Below are 18,368 nucleotides of genomic sequence, written 5' to 3'. Positions count from 1 at the left end.
TGTTTTAGTAAAAATAAAAAGATCTATCTTTTTGTAACCTAACTAGACTGCAATCCAGTAGTTAAAGATCTATAACATAAACCAGGGATGGTTAAAACTCGAGAGCTTGGACCTGGCCTTCGAAGTAGTTTTGTCTGGCCTCCAAGACCATCTGACCAAACTCCTGTGAGATTGCAATTGCTGGACTAACAACTTTGCCCACTTAGTGAACAAACTGGGACTACTGTGGCACAGGGCAGCCTCCCTTGAGCATGGTTACACCAATTCTGGGGACGTTTTGATTCTCTAGCACCAAGGCAGAGCGTTTGTTCTAACCTTTTTGGTCCAGAGCAGAGGCAATTCCCTCTCTCAATATGAAAATGACAGTCAGGAGACCAAGGGACATGTGTTTTTTACTGACAGAGCTTGGCTAGCTATGAACTGCTTCGCCGCAAGGAATTTACAAAATGGACCAGAGAAAAGGATATCCATATTTATGAAGTAGGCTCAGATTTCTTCAGATTTTGTTTTCAGTTTAAACAGTTGAGACCATTGGATTTCATTTGCAAAATCATGCAAAGCAAGTAAGGCCAAAACTACTTGAGATCCCAAGGGGTCAATCAAGCTTGGGAAAAATCTGTCTTTTGGACTCGTGTTATGGAGCAGTTCCATTTTTCCCTAGCAGCTTCAGTGTGCAGGCACTCCATGCCTTGTTGTTGTCACATTAATGGAGAGGTTCTGGGCAGATTCTCTCTCTGCCTTGCTGCTTACCAACCAAGCATGGACACAGCATGTCCTATTTGGTCTCCAACCTGTCATCCTTTTAAATTTGGAAAGAGGAAATGATTAATCACATGCAGAGTCATACAGTTCTATTGGCTTTAGATCAATGATAACAAATGCATGGTGCTATTTTTATTGAAGCTGTGTCTGAAGCGATAGTCTCCCCTGGGTCATCAGAGATGGGTACACAGAGACATCTAAGCTGCTCTGCAGGAGCCAGCTACAGAATAGCACAGACCCAGACTGATCCTTGTGGTTTCGTGTCTACATCATATTAATCAGCATCTCCTCTAAATGTCTTGTGGATCTGCAGGTTTTTCAGCTTCAATGATTCCTTTGACCTCCTCTATCCTCCTCTGCCATCCCTTGAGAAAGCCTTTAAATTAGTGAGTGGTATTGGCCAGTAGCTCTGCGCACTCTACCTGCTCAAACAGTACTGCTCTGCTCAACATATCTGTTTTTCTTCACTTTAAATGCAACTGATTACCTATGAGTTTGCAGTTCACTTGAAAACAATGGGAACAGACAGTGTCCTCTTCTCAGTAATGCATTTTGGGGAAAATACAGCAAAGAAATGCAGTATTAAATAAACATTAGTTTCAAGAAGAGGAAGAAGCTGATAAGGTCACTTGCGTCAAATTACATAAAGCCCTTTCCAGGATACGTTCTCTTTCTAGCATAATTCTTCAAAACGTTCAAGGCTTATTTGACTGTTCAAAACCATCTTTTTTTCTTTGTATTCAGAAGGAATTTTAGAGAAATTCAGGGGTTATACAAATATTCAGGAACAGAAGATACTCTTTATTACTATTGCTCCAGATATTGCAGGAAGCCAGAATGAGAAATTTAGGAAAGCCATGGAAATGAGAATTGCTCTAATTCAATAACAGATTCATTTTCTTTCTAATTAGATTTGATCATTTGAGTACTTCCTATTGCAGCTGCATAATTATCTTATAAATACCTACCAGAGGTGACACAGGTACTTCGAAAGCATCATATAAGCTGTAGAATAGATCTGCAGAGAAAGTTAAATATATATCTTAGTTCTTCCATGTCTTTGTAAATAACTCCCAGTTCTGAGATGTCATTTTATTTAATTTTACAACATTCAAAACCAGTGTAAAATAACATCTGTAATAAATATTCAAAAAATAACTCAGATGATATTTTGCTGTTACAGCTTACAGTAATGTCTGAGTAGTATCATATGAATTGTATTATAAATAGCTTCACCAGCACCAAAATATTGAAATATGACTTTTTACATAATCGTTTTAAGTACACGGAATTTTGTCTACAAAGGACTTTTTTCTTAGTATTCTTATAGAGCTGGTTTGGTATGCGCCAACTTGTAAAATCACTCAATTACACAGTCCCAACATAAGGCAACATGGAAAATACGTGAAAACCAAGGCAGGAGCAAGTGAAAATTACAAAATTGTACTGGCTATTCACAGAATTTCTACTGCTCGGTCTATTCAGGATTTCTAGCCTCATTTCATTCTGATAATAAGCAAGGTCTGCCAACTAAAGTCTCAAACTGGAATTCAGAAACTATGGTTTCATGTGACCTTGGGCAGTTTCTCTGCCTCAGTTCTCCATTCACAGCATGGCAGTAATAATGTTTCCTTATATCTCCAAAGACCGTAAGCTCTGGGAAGCTCCCTGCCACTATTTGTTTTTGCAAAGTGATTGGTATTGTAGGACTACGATCAGAGCTGAGCTCAGTAAGAGTAAATGTGCAATCTTTAACACAAGACACAAAAATAAATTTGTTCTGACATATAACAGAGGTAGGTAAATGATGCCCTTTGCACTGCTGGAGGAAGTATGAGGGACTTGCCCAACGAAGGCGCTCGAGTCACAGTCCAGAACTCTAAATGCTGAAGTCCTCCAGAAATACATGATCTAACAGGAATGCAGTGAAGCTGTTAACATATCCAAGTCTTTATTCCAAGCCACAGCAGACAGGGGAAAATTTCTTCATTAACTTCAGTGGGCACTACAGTGAATTTTCTCTTAAATTCTATTACCCAGAGGAAAAATTAACAAGGAAAAGCTAGATTGCTTGGCACCTAATATGAAATTCAGGTATCCTGTGTGTTCAGTTTTACTCAGCAGTTTTCAGCACAAGTTAAACAAGTTAAACATATGCTAGCACAAAGCACGTTATTGATTTCATGAAAAGGAAGAATCACCAGAATTGCTAGGTAAAAACAGGGAAATGCATCAAATACATCTGCATTACAGAATTGAGAAGGCAGCTATTAATAGCTGAAAGACATAAGTGTGTATAGACTGAGCATCTGATAGACTGGGTCTCGCTACAGTAGTTAGTTAAAACACCTGAAAAAGCAGCTATGTCTTTCCCTTGCAGTACACTCACCATTGCACTGCATTCAGAACTTCATCATCACAGTCACTACTGTCTGCTGGATAACTAAAATCAAGTCATTCACAGAATCAAGACCTTATACCCTTTCATCTTATCACAGCATCAAAGCTTATTTTTAGAAAATTACTCATTTCTTTGTTTTTACCCGCTAAGTAATGATTTTAGAAAAGAGAATATGATGCTGTGTCTCTCCTTAGAGATCACATAGAGATCATAGAATAGAGATGACAGGGATTAGGCTTCTGAGGTTCTTCGGTTTCTCAAATCAGCTCAGTTTTGGGTTGTCACAAAGAAACAGTGTGATGGCAGTGCAGGAGAAAGGATAGCCTCTCTGGGGAGACATGAGGGAAAAGAAAGATCCTACAAATACAGATGATATACAACAGACTATAGATTAATATTCACCTCAACAGATGTCCTAGCCGTGCCCTAACGCTGGGGATTATCATTGGAGTTCTCCAAGCATTCTGAAGTTCTTCCTATTCTGGATCTTTATTTTGATTTTACTTTGAGCAACAAACCCATGGTAAGTATACAACATTAATTGAGGATATTTACGCCTCACACTCTCTCCTGGCTTCAGGTGTATAGCCATCATGTATCCTTCTGTGCCTCCAAAGGCAGCAGGGAGGTCACACTACCTACCATGAGGCAGCCATCTCAGAGCACCTCTGCTAGCAAAGACTGCCAACACAACCAGAATCTCAGCCTTGCTTACTAGCAGTCTCAGAGGAGAAACCAAAAACCAAAGGGACCAAGCAGACTGGCCTGCAAAATACTCTGAGGCACTTTGTTGGGACAGTAGAAAGGAGAAAAGAAAGCAAGAAATGTGCCTTGTTCTAAGCAATGAATGGAGATGTCTCACGTGCTGCCAGCTGAAATTATTTTGGAAACACTAACACTGGAAGGTACTTTATTCTAAAGTCACAAGGGTTTCCTTATTGACAACACTTCAAATGTTTTACTGATTTATCAGAATCTTTGTGTTTTATAGCTAACCGTGAGAAACAGGGTTTATTGCAGCTGACAAGATACTCATTCACAGCCTTGCCACTTTTATTACCCCAAGTGAACACATGGACCAAGCAACTCACATTTCTAGGTTCTGCACATTTCTGTTGTTGCAATGATACCTGTTGCTCATAATATCTGTTCACGTTGCCGTTTCATACCCACAACTCTTGCTGCCAGAAGAAACACACCCCCAGTGAGCACTTCTGTGACAAAGGAGATCCAGACTAGTGCCAGTGACCAGCCAAATCTGATGTCGATTTCTACCAGGAGATCTTTACTCCTCAGGAGGCAGAGAGCTTCTTCAAAGGCAGCAGCTGAATAGGCAATATAGACACTGATCCCAGTAAGTGTAACAAGAGCTGGGAAAGAAAAATGTATTCAGCTAGTTAGCACCTACTGCAGAAATTAAAAATAACTACTTTGATATTTCTTTGCTACTCCTTCTTATCTACCCAGGCCAAATTACCACTTAGTCCCTATTTAACTTTGAAATCTAGTTGAGGCTGGTTTTGGAGGAAAGGTGAAAGGGAAGTAAAAGCAGGGTTATTTCTGTCTGTTGAATTTAATTCTCACTGTTAAACGCTGAACCAACACGTATAACTGCAAGCCTCCCACAACAGAAATCTTGTCACACCTTTTACAGATATTTATTGCACATAGATCTCTGTTTTCAATACTATATTATAACACATATTGATTTCTCATTGCTGTGCACCACATACAGTCATCTACATCTACGTAAGAAAGCCCATGGAGACAGAGATTCTTGCATTTCAGGTCAGTGATGTGAATTCAGGCTGGTTTCTAACTTCTAGAAAAAGTAAAATTTGTGCAAGGCTATTAAACCCTATGCTTTACTAGTTCCGCAGTCACTTCTCCATTACTCCACTGCCCCATCTGTGAAGAATCTGGGCACTGTTCTGAGAAGGTAGTAAATCTTTTGTGTTAATGGGCACGGCAAATTAATTATTTTAAAATGTGACTCACTCCACAAGGATGTATGGTTATAGGGATTATTTATGACTTTCCTGACTCTGAGTGGCAGCTTTCTATTCCAGAAACCCACCAGAGCTGAGCAGACATCAAGTGAACAAATACTAGTATTAGTAGGAAAGCAAACTCTTGCTTAGCTTTTCTACCCTGGAAAACAAAGTAACACAATCTCTTATTATTCAAAACAGTTAAGCCAGAAGCTTGATATAGTACCTCCAAAAAGAAAAAGCAGTCCTGTCATTAGAAGCAGTAGGTAGGCCCTGGCAAGAATACTGATGAATCCAGTCATTCCTCCAAAAATCATTAGTATCAAGCTGAGGGGCATCAGGATGACAAATGTCCCATGCATGTCTGGAGAAAAATGAAGAATGTTAATATTTTAATATTTTATTAAGGTGTCATCAGATGTACTAATAATTATTGAGTGCATAACCCTTGATCAGGATCAAAGCCTCATTCTGTGCTGCACAGAGAAGGAGCTGGCCAATCTCTTGGGCTTTTGATTTTAGTTGGCAAGACAAATATATGGTACAGAGAAAAAGGTAATATGCAGAGCAAGCCCTTTGCAGGATCACAGCCTGTTTTTCAAGCAGAGACTACAAATATAAAGGATATGTCTGCATGGATATATTTAAGCAATTAAACTGTTCTCAGTCATTAAGCCTAGCAGGACAACAGGTGATGCATTGTATATCACGTAGTCACTGACATTCTAAATAAAAAGTAGCCCTGGTTATCTCAATCACATAGATGACAGTGAGTGGCATATTCTGTTTGGGTGGTGAGATCCAGTAGATGCTTTGGTTAAATGCTTTCTTTTCTGTCACATGTCCTCTGTTGAACCGATCAAGCAAGTTGTTGACCTTTTCTTTTGGCTGCTGCTGACCATCAGCTCCAATTCTCTGCCTGTCATTGTTTTCTACAGCTGCTTCACTAAGTACATTAACCTATCATGGTTGCTTCCTCCCATGCAAAAATATTTTACATTAGTGTTTATTGATCCCTATAACATTTTAATAGCTCTGTAAACAGAGGGTTGCTATGTATTTTTTCATCACACTGTTTTTTCCATCACAAACCATCTTTGTGTCATTGTTCCCTCTCATGCAATCTATCCACAATGTTCAAACCAAGCTTTTCTAGAATAATAATAATTAAAAAAAAAGTAATTCTAGCTTTCTGTATCCATTTATTTCACAGAGGAGACAAGAGCAGAGTTACTGAGAAAGGAAAACTTAAACTACTCAGTAATCTGAATTAATGCCATCCGGCATAAGATTTTATGCCACTGTATTCCTTGATTAGAGGGATAGAACTAGTTTATAGAAGGACACCATTTAAAATATCTTCACTATGTTTCTGTTTTCCATAACCATCAGAGAAAGATATTGAAACGTACTTTTTGCAGTCATTTTAGAGGTTTTAAGTTGTGTTGAAATAAATATTTATGCATTATTTATTATACATATAAAATTGTCTTCATATTGATGAAATTAATCTAGTATTGAAAAAAACCAACCTAAGCATTTTGCACAATGAGATGTATATGCACTTTCCTGTAAAACAGAATTCAGTTTCCCCACATTAGTTTCTCAGTGAGAGTTCACCTAGTCCAATCCAAAAGATTCAATAGTTTAATTGAAAATACCACAACAAATTCATGAACATTTAAAAAACATTCCTTTTTTTTTTAGCAAAAAATACTTCAATTGCTTGATCTGAGTTAATGTTAAGTTTTACATCAGCAAGTCAAATCTGTTTTACTAGAGACCTGACCAAATGTCTGTACGAATATTTGCAGTGTGTGTCCAAATTTGTGAATTTGGCAGATGTTTCTGAATTTCCACCCAACACAGCTGTGGATGAATTGTTTGTAAGAGAAATCTGTGGAATGAACTAGAAAAATTGAATGGTGTCAAAAGTAACCAACTGCAGATTGAGTAGTTTTGTTAATCATCTCCTGTTAATGTGCTGGAGCTTAGCGGTTTCAAACTAACTTTGGATTTGTTTGCACAGCTTATAACAGCAAATAGTCTCTAGAAATCAGTAACAGTCACCTTATCAGAAATACTCCAAATGGCAACAGCTCATAAGAGCTTAATTAAAGACCTGTTTGTCTTCTGCAGCAGTAACTAAAGAGACAGCTAGGAAGACAAAAGCCTGTAACTAGAACGGACAGTAGCTAAAATCAGCAGGGCTGCTCTGGAAAGCCTAGCAAAGCCAGGAAGAAACATTGCACTGAGAAAGCCTGACCTGCTTGCGAGGAAGTAAGGAAGCAACTTAAGAGGAGGAAGGAGCAACAGGAAGAACTGCTGCCTATGGCTAAATGTGAGACTTCTTGGTTTGAACAACATGGACACAAAGGCATGGACTCCCTCCTGTTCAGTAGAAAAAAAAAAGATGGTAGTGGAGGAGAGGCCACAGGGTTAGGGTACCCCAGGATAATTAGCTAAGCTCTGGACTTTATATTTTGGCTTTGTGGTCTTCACAACAAGTCTCTGAGCTAAACTGAAAGACAAAACTGCAGACAGTACAATTAAAATAATGCCAGACTTGGTACAGGTGGGCACTGAGGAAAAACTTCAATACTAGGATTGGCCAAAACGATAAATGTAAGGGATTCACTGTGGTTCACATTCTATTGCTACAATACCAATGAATTTGGAAATGAGAACATTCACCAGAAATTCATTAAAGCTAGTGCTAGGTGGTCTAGCGGTATCTTCCTTTAGACAGTGGCTGATGTTTTAAACAAAAATACAACCATGCCATAACTTAATCTGCAGTACGAAGATATTTTATACATTGTGGGTTTGAGGCAGATAGAAGGCATTCAATATATGTTCAGCTAGAGGGTGTGGTAAGAAAAGAATTGGAAGCTTAATGTACAGGAGAGGACATAATCGTGTCTAATCCATTAGAGAAATTGCTCAAGACTACTTCTGTGATGTGAAAACACATCATACTCTCAGGCTTAGCAAGACCTAGGTTAATTGCCTGAGTAATACTGCTGGTAGCACGGTGCTTTAACTTGTATGCTTGATTTTTTTAATTTGCCAGGAGTTCTATTTAAAGTACACAATAAGCCGAAGAGGAAACTACTGGGGATGAATAGGAGAAAGATTGGAAATGAGGAAAGAAGCAATGTGAAGGCTTTTCATTCTCTAAAAAAGTGTTTGTCTCCCACAGTGACCAGCACTTCTGCTCTCACATGGACTCAGTTCTTTGCACTCGGGTATAAACTTTCTCCCATCTTTTTTGTAATTTATGACTAGTTAAGGTAAGCCAAGAAGAGTATGGGAACTCTGACGGATGGGGAATGAGTTTCCCAATGTGTTACTTAAGTGGCTGCATTACGACACAGGTCTTCTAAATAGTTTCAGGAATAAGGGGCAAACCTGTGAATATGCTTGTATGACTGTTTCAGTAACCCACTGAGATGTTATTCCTGCTTTAACTTTCCAAATACTGTTGCAACACAGCTACATTAGCATCAGTAGCTCCTAAGCGTACTTTTCCCTGTTTGCTGACTTGTGGCTATGACATGAAAAGCTGCTCCAAGAGAAAAAAAGACACTTGAAGTCTCTCTGAAGGATCTCTCAGGGAAATGGCTGCTTTTGAGGGACAGAGTACCATTCTTGCCTTTTATTTTTAACACTTGTGTACCTTCCTGAGCCATTTCAGCCAGAAACATCTTGCTCCTGTGGAATAAATTAGGTGAACTTGATGTCAAATAAATGGTTATTTCAACAGTAATCCCACTCAAAGACCAAGTGCATTGACAGATACTGTACAGAAGCAGAAATGTGACCTTCTAAATGGCCAAGGAGAGGGGAAGGATGAATAGATGTAAAGAAATAATATAAAAGTTACTCACATAAAAGCTGTCTGTGTGAATCAGTGATGTTTGCATTCTCATGCCAGAAGGGGTTTATCAAAGGGTAGCATTCACTCCTCACTGATAGAGAAGGAAAAACAATCACAAAAGTTGTGCTATAATATCTTATTGCAAAATATCACCTCATAGGTGTGTTGTTGGGTTTTGGTTTGTTTTTTTTTTCATGTGTGTACATAAAATTCATACCATAAGGTCTGCTTCAAAACCAGTAATCCCTAGGAGGGGAAGGAAAGGACGGGAATTTCAGTACCCAGCACTGCCCAACTTCTACTCCCATGGGGCCTGACCAGTGAATTCAAGAGAGAATCATCTCTCATTTCAGTGGGGCTCAGGGAAAGGCAAAGGGGTGAATTCCTTTAACTGCTCCTTAGGAGAGGTAGGAAAGGGAAGGGGAAAGAGGAAGGAAATGAAAGGGAAGAGGAAGGGAAAGGGAAGGAGAGGAAGAAGGGAAAGGGAAGGGGGGGGGAAGCAAAAAGGAAAGAAGAGAGGAAAGAAATGGAAAAGGGAGAGGAAAGGGAAAGAGGGGAGGAAGGGAAAGGGGAATAAGGGGAGGAATGAGAGGGAAGAAGGGGTGGAAGGAAAGGAGGGGAGGAATGGAAAGGGAAGGGGGGAAAGGAAGGAAATGAAAGGGGGAAGGAAGGGAAAGGGAAGAAGAGGAAGAACGGAAAACGAAGGAGGGAAGAAAGGGAGAGGGAAGGAGGGGAGGAAGGCAAAAAGGAAGGAAGAGAGGAAAGAAAAGGGAAAGAGAGGGGAAAGGGAAGGAGGGGATGAAGCAAAGGGAAGAAGAGGAGGCAGGAGAGGGAAGGGGGGAGGACAGGGAAGGGGAGGAACCCCCGCCCCGAGGCGGGGCGCTCACCGCGGCAGGTCCTCCACAGCCCCGAGTGCGAGCTGAGCCCCTCGGTGCCGTTGCGCGACGTCTCCAGCTTGGAGGCGTCGATGATGTACCAGAAGTCCGTGGCGATGGCCACCACGAGGAAGACGAAGCTCGAAACCCCCACCAGGGCCACGACGACGGAGAGGACGCCCAGGCTAAGCCTCATGTCGCCGCCCCGTCCCGGCGAGCGGCAGCCGGCGGCAGGTAGCCCGCCCCGAGCCCCGCCCCGGCTGCGCCCTCGGCCCCGGGGACCCCGAGCGGAGCGGGAAGGGCCCGAGCCCGCACAGGGCGGGGAGCGGGGAGTCCTGGCAGCCTGGGCTCGCCTCGGGGCTGAAGCTGCCTCGTTCCTTGCTCCGCTGCCCCGAGGAGAGGGGGAGCCGGGCTCCGGGCAGCAGCAGCCGTGCTGGTTCTTACAGCTTTTTTCTGTTTGGCTGCGTTTACAGGAGATTCCCTCTTGTGCTTTGCCTCCCAGATGCCGCCGCCTTAGAAGGACAGATTTGACGTGATTTGAGAGATAGCGAGAGAGAAACAGTGGGGCGGCAATTGCTGCCTGACACAGAGCTGCCTGTGCCCTGCTTGGGATCATAGAATCATAGAATCACCAGGTTGGAAGAGACCCACCGGATCATCGAGTCCAACCATTCCTATCAAACACTAAACCATGTCCCTCAGCACCTCGTCCACCCGTGCCTTAAACACCTCCAGTGAAGGTGACTCAACCCCCTCCTTGGGCAGCCTGTTCCAGTGCCTAATGACCCTTTCTGTGAAACATTTTTTCTTAATTTTCAGCCTCAACTTCCCCTGGTGGAGCCTGAGGCCATTCCCTCTTGTCCTGTCCCCTGTCACTTGGGAGAAGAGCCCAGCTCCCTCCTCTCCACAACCTTCAGGTAGTTGTAGAGAGCAATGAGGTCTCCCCTCAGCCTCCTCTTCTCCAGGCTAAACAACGCCAGCTCTCTCAGCCGTTCCTTATAAGCCCTGTTCTCCAGCCCCTTCACCAGCTTTGTTGCTTTCCTCCTCAGGGATCCCTGGCAGAGGGAAGGACACAAGCAGCTTACCCTCTTCCAAAAACCTCAGAAGGACCACATTAGTTTCATGTATTCATAGAAAAAAGTTTGCGATGAAGGGGGGGAAAAGTGTGACAGACCAGTTTCCAAGGGCATGTGTGAGCCCCTAAGCTGCACTTCACAGAATCACTAGGTTGGAAATCACAGATCACTAGATACGCCTAGATAGACTCCTGCTGATTTTCATGCCACTGAAATCTGTTAGATGACAAGGTAAATTGCAGTTCCACAACCTTGGTTTTATACCTGCAGAGCATCTCCTTACAGAGTTTCACTGCATCACTTCACTGGCATAAAGGTACAGTGCAGGTAGGATCAATAAGGCATCTTGTTTTCTCACTTGTGATTCACTTCAGGCCTTCCAGGGAACTGCTACATAACTCCTAGCCATTAAAAAAATCATTCTCATTTGTTTTCTGGCATGGACACAGGGCAGAATGTGTGACATCATTACCCAACCATGGCAACAAGCCATCATGAACCAGTAGGGTTTCAGCAGTAGGATCAGTTAAACGGGAAATACTCCTTGAGAGAGAGTGTTTATTTAAACACAGTAATCAGCATTACAGACCACATTTTGCCCTGCAGAAGCTCTGAAAGGTGTACATTGCTGGGATTATAGTAGTCTTTCTAGGTAGGGCTACACTGTTAAGCAGCTATAGCATTATTCTGAACTTTTGCCATGTCTTTCTTACTCCTCCAATTTGTATCTGTAAAATAAGAAAGTGCCTGTGTAGTTCTGCAAATTAAGCAGCTATGACAAGTAATTGTGATGGCTGGGTGACAGAAGCTTTATGAGGTTTTTGAAGCAAGGTGAAATGTTTTGTTAGACTAAATGATGCAGTAAGAAAAAAATGAATGAGTTTTGGGGCACATGAGTCTTGATTGGGACCCCAAGCTTGTCTGGTTTTTTCAACTATATTTGCGGAGTTTATTGGAAGTTTTATTTAGCCATACCAAAACCACGTGTTGAGCAGATGTTTTATCAGCTCTCTTCTCATAAATCTAAACCAGATGCATTCGTACACCTGAACCATCATGCCACTGCAATGATCAGCCATTTCCATTTCCAGTTAAAATCAAGGGAAAGCAAAGGCTATAAAACTGCAGGAACATTTAACCCAGTTGGGTCCAAGCTGTTAATCAGGTACTGTACAAAATACTTATCAGTGATAATCTGTGTCTTAGAGAGTTCTTGTACTTATCGAGGCCTACAAGGTTCTGGATACATGCTTATATTTAGAAACATTATTAAATAATTTCTTTTAACCATCAAGATACATAGAGGTCCTTGTAGAGTCTATCTAGACTAACTTTACAGTCAAGAAAAGTTAGAGCCTGCTAACCTCTGATCCGTTTAAGACCCAACTGCGATGACAGAAAAGTTCATGTCAAGAATACATAGAGGTATTTAACCTCTCATCTCTACATAGAGGTTAAATTTCCACATCAGCATAATCTATTTAGGCACTCATTTACATGCTGAGGAAAAAATAATTCCTACAGAGTCACAAAACTAAAAAAGTAGGGTTCATCAAAACACCTTCCTGCATTCATTGAAAAAGGTTTGCAGTGAAAGGGAAAAGCCAATGTTACAGACTAGCTTCTCCAGAGATTTAATTTCCAATTTACTGAGGTCTCTAAAAAAACCACAAGACTCCGGAATTTAAGCTAGGCTTTTCAGCATAAAAGATTCAAAATTTTAATCTAGATTTATCTTTGTGGAGAAGGAGTAATTCACTTTGCATAGACAGACTAGGTGTCAGTTAGGTCTGCTAACATCAATCTGCTGCTCAGAGTTACTGAGATGATTCAGTGAATGCTCCCAAATCTGCTGTCAATTATTAATGCAGAGAATGTGATGCAGCAAAATTATCAATCTCCCAGCTTGAGCACAGCAGAGCTTGTGCAAGTTACTTTTACCCTGTCCTTTCTGCTTGCAAGATTACCTGGATGCTGAAGGATTTGGAAGGCATTGTGCTCGGAAATCACCAGCATTTCTTCCCTGGACTCTTACTGGATAAAATGCATCTATAGTACAGTTCCTTCAGAGCTGTTCTGAACCTGTGTCGTACTGCTGCAGCAGAAGCCCTGGCCCAGTTATGTTTTATGAATAAGTGCGAAGTCCAAATGAGATCCTTGAGGTAATGTTGCTGTGGAAATACTATACTAATTGTGTTAATGCTGGAAAGGAGTGCATAAAAGCCAGAGAAAGTGATTTGGCACATTGTGGTCAGTCACTCTAAATGCTTTACTGAACATCAGTGCTCAGAGCAGGAAACAGCATATCATTAATCCTATTAGAAACACATTTCTATCAGCAAAATATTCACCTTCTCTCTGGACTTAGCTTCTGTCTGGATTTAAAAGAGCAATTCCTCTCATATATCCAGTATTTGTCTTTTCAAACTACATAAGCTATCCATGTAAGTTTGGTAAGCGTGTATTTAAGACATTAATAAAAACATTTATTTTTTTAAAAATTGTTTTCTCACAAGATTAATTCCTCAGTTTTCCCAATGCTTATTTCATTTCCTCTGCTCTGTTTGCATTTGTGAAGGAGGTGATCTACTAACACTAAATCACACGTAAACTGACGAAGGCAGGGATTCCCTTCAATGTTCACCCATATGAGTGCAGGAAAGTAAAAGCCAGTGAGCACAGATGTGCACCAGCTTCTAATCCTACCTAATGACGTCTGAAAATTGTCTCAACGCTGTACTGAACACAAGATTTCCTGATATTTTCCACTGGGCTTGATCTTCATCACTGTAAAATACCCAAAGATCAAAGCTATTTTTTTTCATGTCAGTTTTCTCAGTAATAAGGCCTCCAAGTCATCCACTTGGCAATCCCCAGTGATAACGGCACTGTGTTTCACTGTAGGGCATCCAAGCTCAAATACTGCCTTTAAACATTCCCCTCCAAAAAGAAGCCTTAGCCTCACATCCCTCAGATAGACAAGAAAGATGCCAGACAAAAAAAGGAATGAGCATCGAAAGTAAAAAGCAACAGTTGGTCTCATTTCTCTTCTCCTGGAAGCTGTGCACTCTGGAAATTGATTTACGGAGCACTGGTTTGAATTCTGACATAGCTACACACAAAGAACTGCATAAACCTCTGAGAAGCATAATTTGATTTACTGGAAATTGCTGTAGGAAACACAAAGTGAAAAAAAAAAGGAAGTTTGTGTTACTTAATCTTAGTCAAGCAAGGGTTTAAGCAGCATGTCAGGCAGAAGATGTATAGCTAATAAGTGTGGACTGAGCAAATAGAACAGATGCTGAGAAGCTCAAACACTGAAAGTGACAAGCCTGAACACAACAAATACTGTGCAGGAAGACTAGGGGAAAGAGGGCACAACACAAGGCAGAACAGGGAGGAACCGGTCCACCCAGAACAGAAAAATTTTTGGCTGCTAAAGAATCCCATGGGAAAAAAAAGAGCTGGAGAGTATTCCCACTTAGTGTCTCAGCACCTTGATTTGCAGGGTGTATTAATTTTGGTTTCTGAGACCTATCAAGAAAAACAAATGGAGCAAAGCTTTTTTTTTTAATAAAGAAATCTTGTTAAAATACGGGACTTTCATTTGCCTCTTGCCCCCTGAGACTTTCACAGGGTGGGTATTCTCCTTTTGCCTTGCCATGTAGCCTCCAAGTGGTCTCCTGCATTGCAACTCTTTGCACAGTGGAAACCTTTCCTAGGTCTCTAAGCGTGTCTTCCCATCCACTCTGGCACGCAGTCTGGCTCTGTTCTCCATCCATATCCAGGCAAGAAGTTCCCTCTGTGTGTCTTTCCAACATATGTGATTCCCAGCTGAGTATATCCATTTGGTCTCTGAAAGCCTGAAGTTTCCTACCTCTTCCACAGGACCTCATGGTGCACATGTTCTGGGGAAAACCAGACAGACATGTAGCAACACTGAAACCTTCCTTCTTGGCTGTTACCTAGACAGCAATTCTCCAGGCGTCTTTTTAAGATAATAAGACCTCAAATGCTTAGTATATGAATGAGAATTATAGGAGTCTTAAAGAATAGCCTGATCTCTGTTCTCAAACTGTGAGCAAAGGTCATATTTTCAGCCTGCCTCTAAAACAGATCAGGGAAGAAGTTAATGAGGTGGATGTGATACAAAAACATTTCATAGTGTCAAGGTCAAGTGAAATTAAAGTGCTTAAGCTTAATAAAAGTATCTCATTTCCATTGCATAGTTATGAGTTGTTACAGAGTAAGTGGAATACCATTTCTTTTCAAGTTCCTTAATTCCTGGTGTGATATGACTAGGATACTCTTGGGTTGCTTTTTCTAAGCAAATTCCTAGCTCACATGGCTGTGAGGAAGAAAGGAAGTGTAACTAAGGTGCATCCTAAAGTCTTTTAGGTAGATCTCGGGAATTTGCTGCCAAAGCCCTCTTGTGTGTAGCACAGAAACTGCATCTCCAGAGCTACATTGTCCCTAAACAACTCTCCTTATCAGCCACATTACAATGTCTGCAGCCACACTGGCTCCGTTACAACCTTCTGCAGCCACAAGATATTCCTGCTTTGCTGCATGATTATATATATATACATATGAAACAAGGTAATCACATTTCTTAGAAAGGAAATGCTAGCAGCTCCATTTCTTGTGTAGTGTCCCCTTGTGTCTAAGGAGACTGCACAGTGCAGTGAAACACCTAGCCTCTTAGCCACTTCTCCAGTAATACTGAAGTCTGCTTACCAGTAAGCATCTCTTGTTGCAAATTGGTAAGATATTGTGACAAATATAATCTGCTTTGTCTGCATATTGTTAGCACTTTATGGCAGTGGGGAATCCGGCAGCAGAGACAGACTGCAGTAATAATTTATATGGCAGCGTATCACCACAGCAAGTAAAATCGTATTCTGGTCTTTCACAGGAGCCAGATAAAAGGGAAACAAATCTCCAAAGCATTTTTGTCAGATGTTCATCCAATAGAATTCCCCACAGAAACTCCCGAGAGCGCTGTATGGCTTGCTGTGTTTTCCATTTCATTACCACTCAGCATTCTAGGCTGGAAAAATAGGGAAAGATTACTTTGTTCTCTTAATAATTCCTAGCCTTTACAGAGGATGCAGATGATGTGAAACAGACATCTATAAACTAATATAGACTATGCATTACATTCCAAGTTTTTTTCCCAGCATTAATTTTTCCTTCTGCACAAGAATTCACTCAAGAAAAAAAAAAACAAACCAAAATGGATCATCTGTAGCAACTGACATCAAGTATCACAGAACAAGTGATATTAAATGTAAATGCCCACTTTGGAACTGGATCCTTCTGCTGAAAGATAGGAATAACTTCAGTAGCCCCTGCGGACTTGCAGAGGAAATTAGCAGAATACAGATGGGAATTCGGAGCATCTGTCTGGCCATGATTTTGCAGAAAGCGGGTTGCAGAGCCATGGCCAACCTCAATGAGCCCAGCCACTGTGGCATGGTGCCTGCAGCCCACTCTGCAAGTTCGATGATTTCTGTTATTAAAGTTTCCCAAAGCCCTCTGGTACAGTGTGACTGCTCAACACCTAACTCAGTCTTCTGTTTATTTTACCTGGTTGACGATACCTAGTTAAAAACTCTACAGAATTAAGCAGCTACATTTGGTGTCAATCAACTGATAGAGGAATGGGGGTAAGGAATGTGGGCTCAAGCCTGAACTCAGCTGCTACTTCTCCCTTCTGCTGGCTCCCAGCTTTCTGCCCAGGATTTTGTGCTGGGCACTCCTTCAACAAAGAAAAATGCCCACCAACACAGGGGGAAACCCCATGGTGACAGCAAAAATGTCAGCAAATAATCTCTCTAAGACTCATCTTGGAGTTTTAGAAACCAAGCATCCTTCATCAGGCCTGGGCAACAAAGGGAGCGATCTCCACCGATTGTGTCGCCATTGATTTTATTCTAAAATCACTAAAACGATACGTAATCAAATACATAATAGGTTAGTAACTTATTACAAATAATCTCTTCCTTCACTTACAAAAAATTCAGTTACTGAGATGATTCCCAGCCCATCGCAGGGGGAGTGGAATTATATGATGTTTAAGGTCCCTTTCAACCTGAACCATTCTATGGTTTCATCTTCCTTTTTCTGAATTATAGGGAGATCTCCCGTACAAGGGCAGGCTGAGAGAGTTGGGCTGAGTTTAGCGTCGAGAAGCTGAGGGGAGACCTCATTGCTCTCTACAACTACCTAAAGGAGGTTGTGGAATGGACAGTGCTGGCCTCTTCTCCCAAGTGACAGGGGACAGGACAAGAGGGAATGGCCTCAAGCTCCGCCAGGGGAGGTTCAGGCTGGACATTAGGAAAAAAAATTTCACAGAAAGAGTCATTGGGCACTGGCAGAGGCTGCCCAGGGAGGGGGTTGAGTCACCTTCCCTGGAGGGGTTTAAAAGACGGGTGGATGACGTGCTGAGGGACATGGTTTAACGGTTGACAGGAATGGTTGGACTTGATGATCCAAGAAGACTTTTCCAGCCTAGTGATTCTGCGATTCCGTGTGGGAACAGCGGACGCGGGGCCCGCCGAGCGGCGCACCCGCAGCGTCAGCTGCGCGACGGAAGGAGCCGCCGCCCCCGGGCCGGGCGGGAGGGGCTGCGGCTGCGCCCGGACCGCTGCCCGCAGCCCTGGCGGGCGGGGGGGCGCCGGCCCAGAGGGGCTCTCGCTGCTCCCCAGGGCGCAGGAGCTTGCACGGAGTTGGATTTGGGATAACAAGGGCTCTCGGTGCTCCCCAACTTGCAGGAGGTTGCACAGCGCAGGGTTTGGGATAACAAGGGCTCTAGCTGCTCCCCAGCTCGCAGGAGGCTGCACAGCGCTGGGTTTGGGGTGAGGGGGCTCTCCGACTTGCAGGAGGTTACGCAGGGCTGGGTTTGGGGTGAGGGGGGCTCTAGCTGCTCTCCAGCTTGCAGGGGGTTGCACAGGGCTGGGTTTGGGGTGAGGGGGGCTTTAGCTGCTCTCCAGCTTGCAGGGGTTTGCACAGGGCTGGGTTTGGGGTGAGGGGCTCTCCCCGAGGGAAACGCTGCTCCCCAGCTTTCAGGAGGCTGCACAGATCTGGGTTTGGGATAAGAAGGGCTCTAGCAGCTCCCCAGCGTGCAGGAGGCTGCACAGGGCTGGGTTTGGGCTGAGAGGATCTCTCCAGAGTATAACGTGGCTCCTCAGCTTGCAGGAGGCTGCACGGGGTCCAGCTTGTGCCACATTTCTGCTGGTGACGGGCACAGCTCAGCCTGGAGCAGGTGTTGGAAAAGGTAATGGAACTTGGTGCCTGTAGAGCGGGGAGCATTTAAAGCCAGTATACTCCTGATCTTGTTCAAGCACAAGCAGATAACAGAAAAAAACCAGCTTAGTCTTC

At 42.5% G+C, this 18,368-nt stretch overlaps 1 protein-coding gene across 2 annotated transcripts; it reads right to left on the bottom strand.

The window, feature by feature from the left end:
- Positions 1-3,106: 3,106 nt before the first annotated feature.
- TMEM114 (transmembrane protein 114) lies at positions 3,107-10,119 on the bottom strand. 2 transcript variants are annotated; one of them, XM_069869796.1, is made up of 4 exons: positions 9,922-10,119; positions 9,045-9,125; positions 5,381-5,518; positions 3,107-4,533 (listed from the first exon to the last, which is right to left on the bottom strand). In XM_069869796.1, the coding sequence occupies exons 1-4, from the start codon at positions 10,103-10,105 to the stop codon at positions 4,301-4,303; spliced, it is 636 nt and encodes a 211-aa protein (XP_069725897.1). In that variant the 5' UTR covers positions 10,106-10,119; the 3' UTR covers positions 3,107-4,300. The 2 variants fall into 2 exon arrangements, with proteins under 2 accessions (XP_069725897.1, XP_069725898.1); XM_069869797.1 differs by lacking the exon at positions 9,045-9,125.
- Positions 10,120-18,368: the final 8,249 nt, after the last annotated feature.

The sequence above is a fragment of the Phaenicophaeus curvirostris genome, chromosome 16 (assembly GCF_032191515.1).
Source record: "Phaenicophaeus curvirostris isolate KB17595 chromosome 16, BPBGC_Pcur_1.0, whole genome shotgun sequence".
NCBI classification, from domain to species: domain Eukaryota; kingdom Metazoa; phylum Chordata; class Aves; order Cuculiformes; family Cuculidae; genus Phaenicophaeus; species Phaenicophaeus curvirostris.
Note: the sequence above shows the minus strand (reverse complement) of the source record. Positions and strands in the feature narration are given on the sequence as shown.

Coding starts and splice junctions, on each gene's coding strand:
- TMEM114 (XM_069869796.1), bottom strand. CDS start 10,105: ATGAGGCTTAGCCTGGGCGTCCTCTCCGTCGTCGTGGCCCTGGTGGGG. Junction 9,126..9,921: donor GCTGTGGAGGACCTGCCGCG/GTGAGCGCCCCG, acceptor CTTCTCTATCAG/TGAGGAGTGAATGCTACCCT. Junction 5,519..9,044: donor TTCACACAGACAGCTTTTAT/GTGAGTAACTTT, acceptor ATTTTTCTCCAG/ACATGCATGGGACATTTGTC.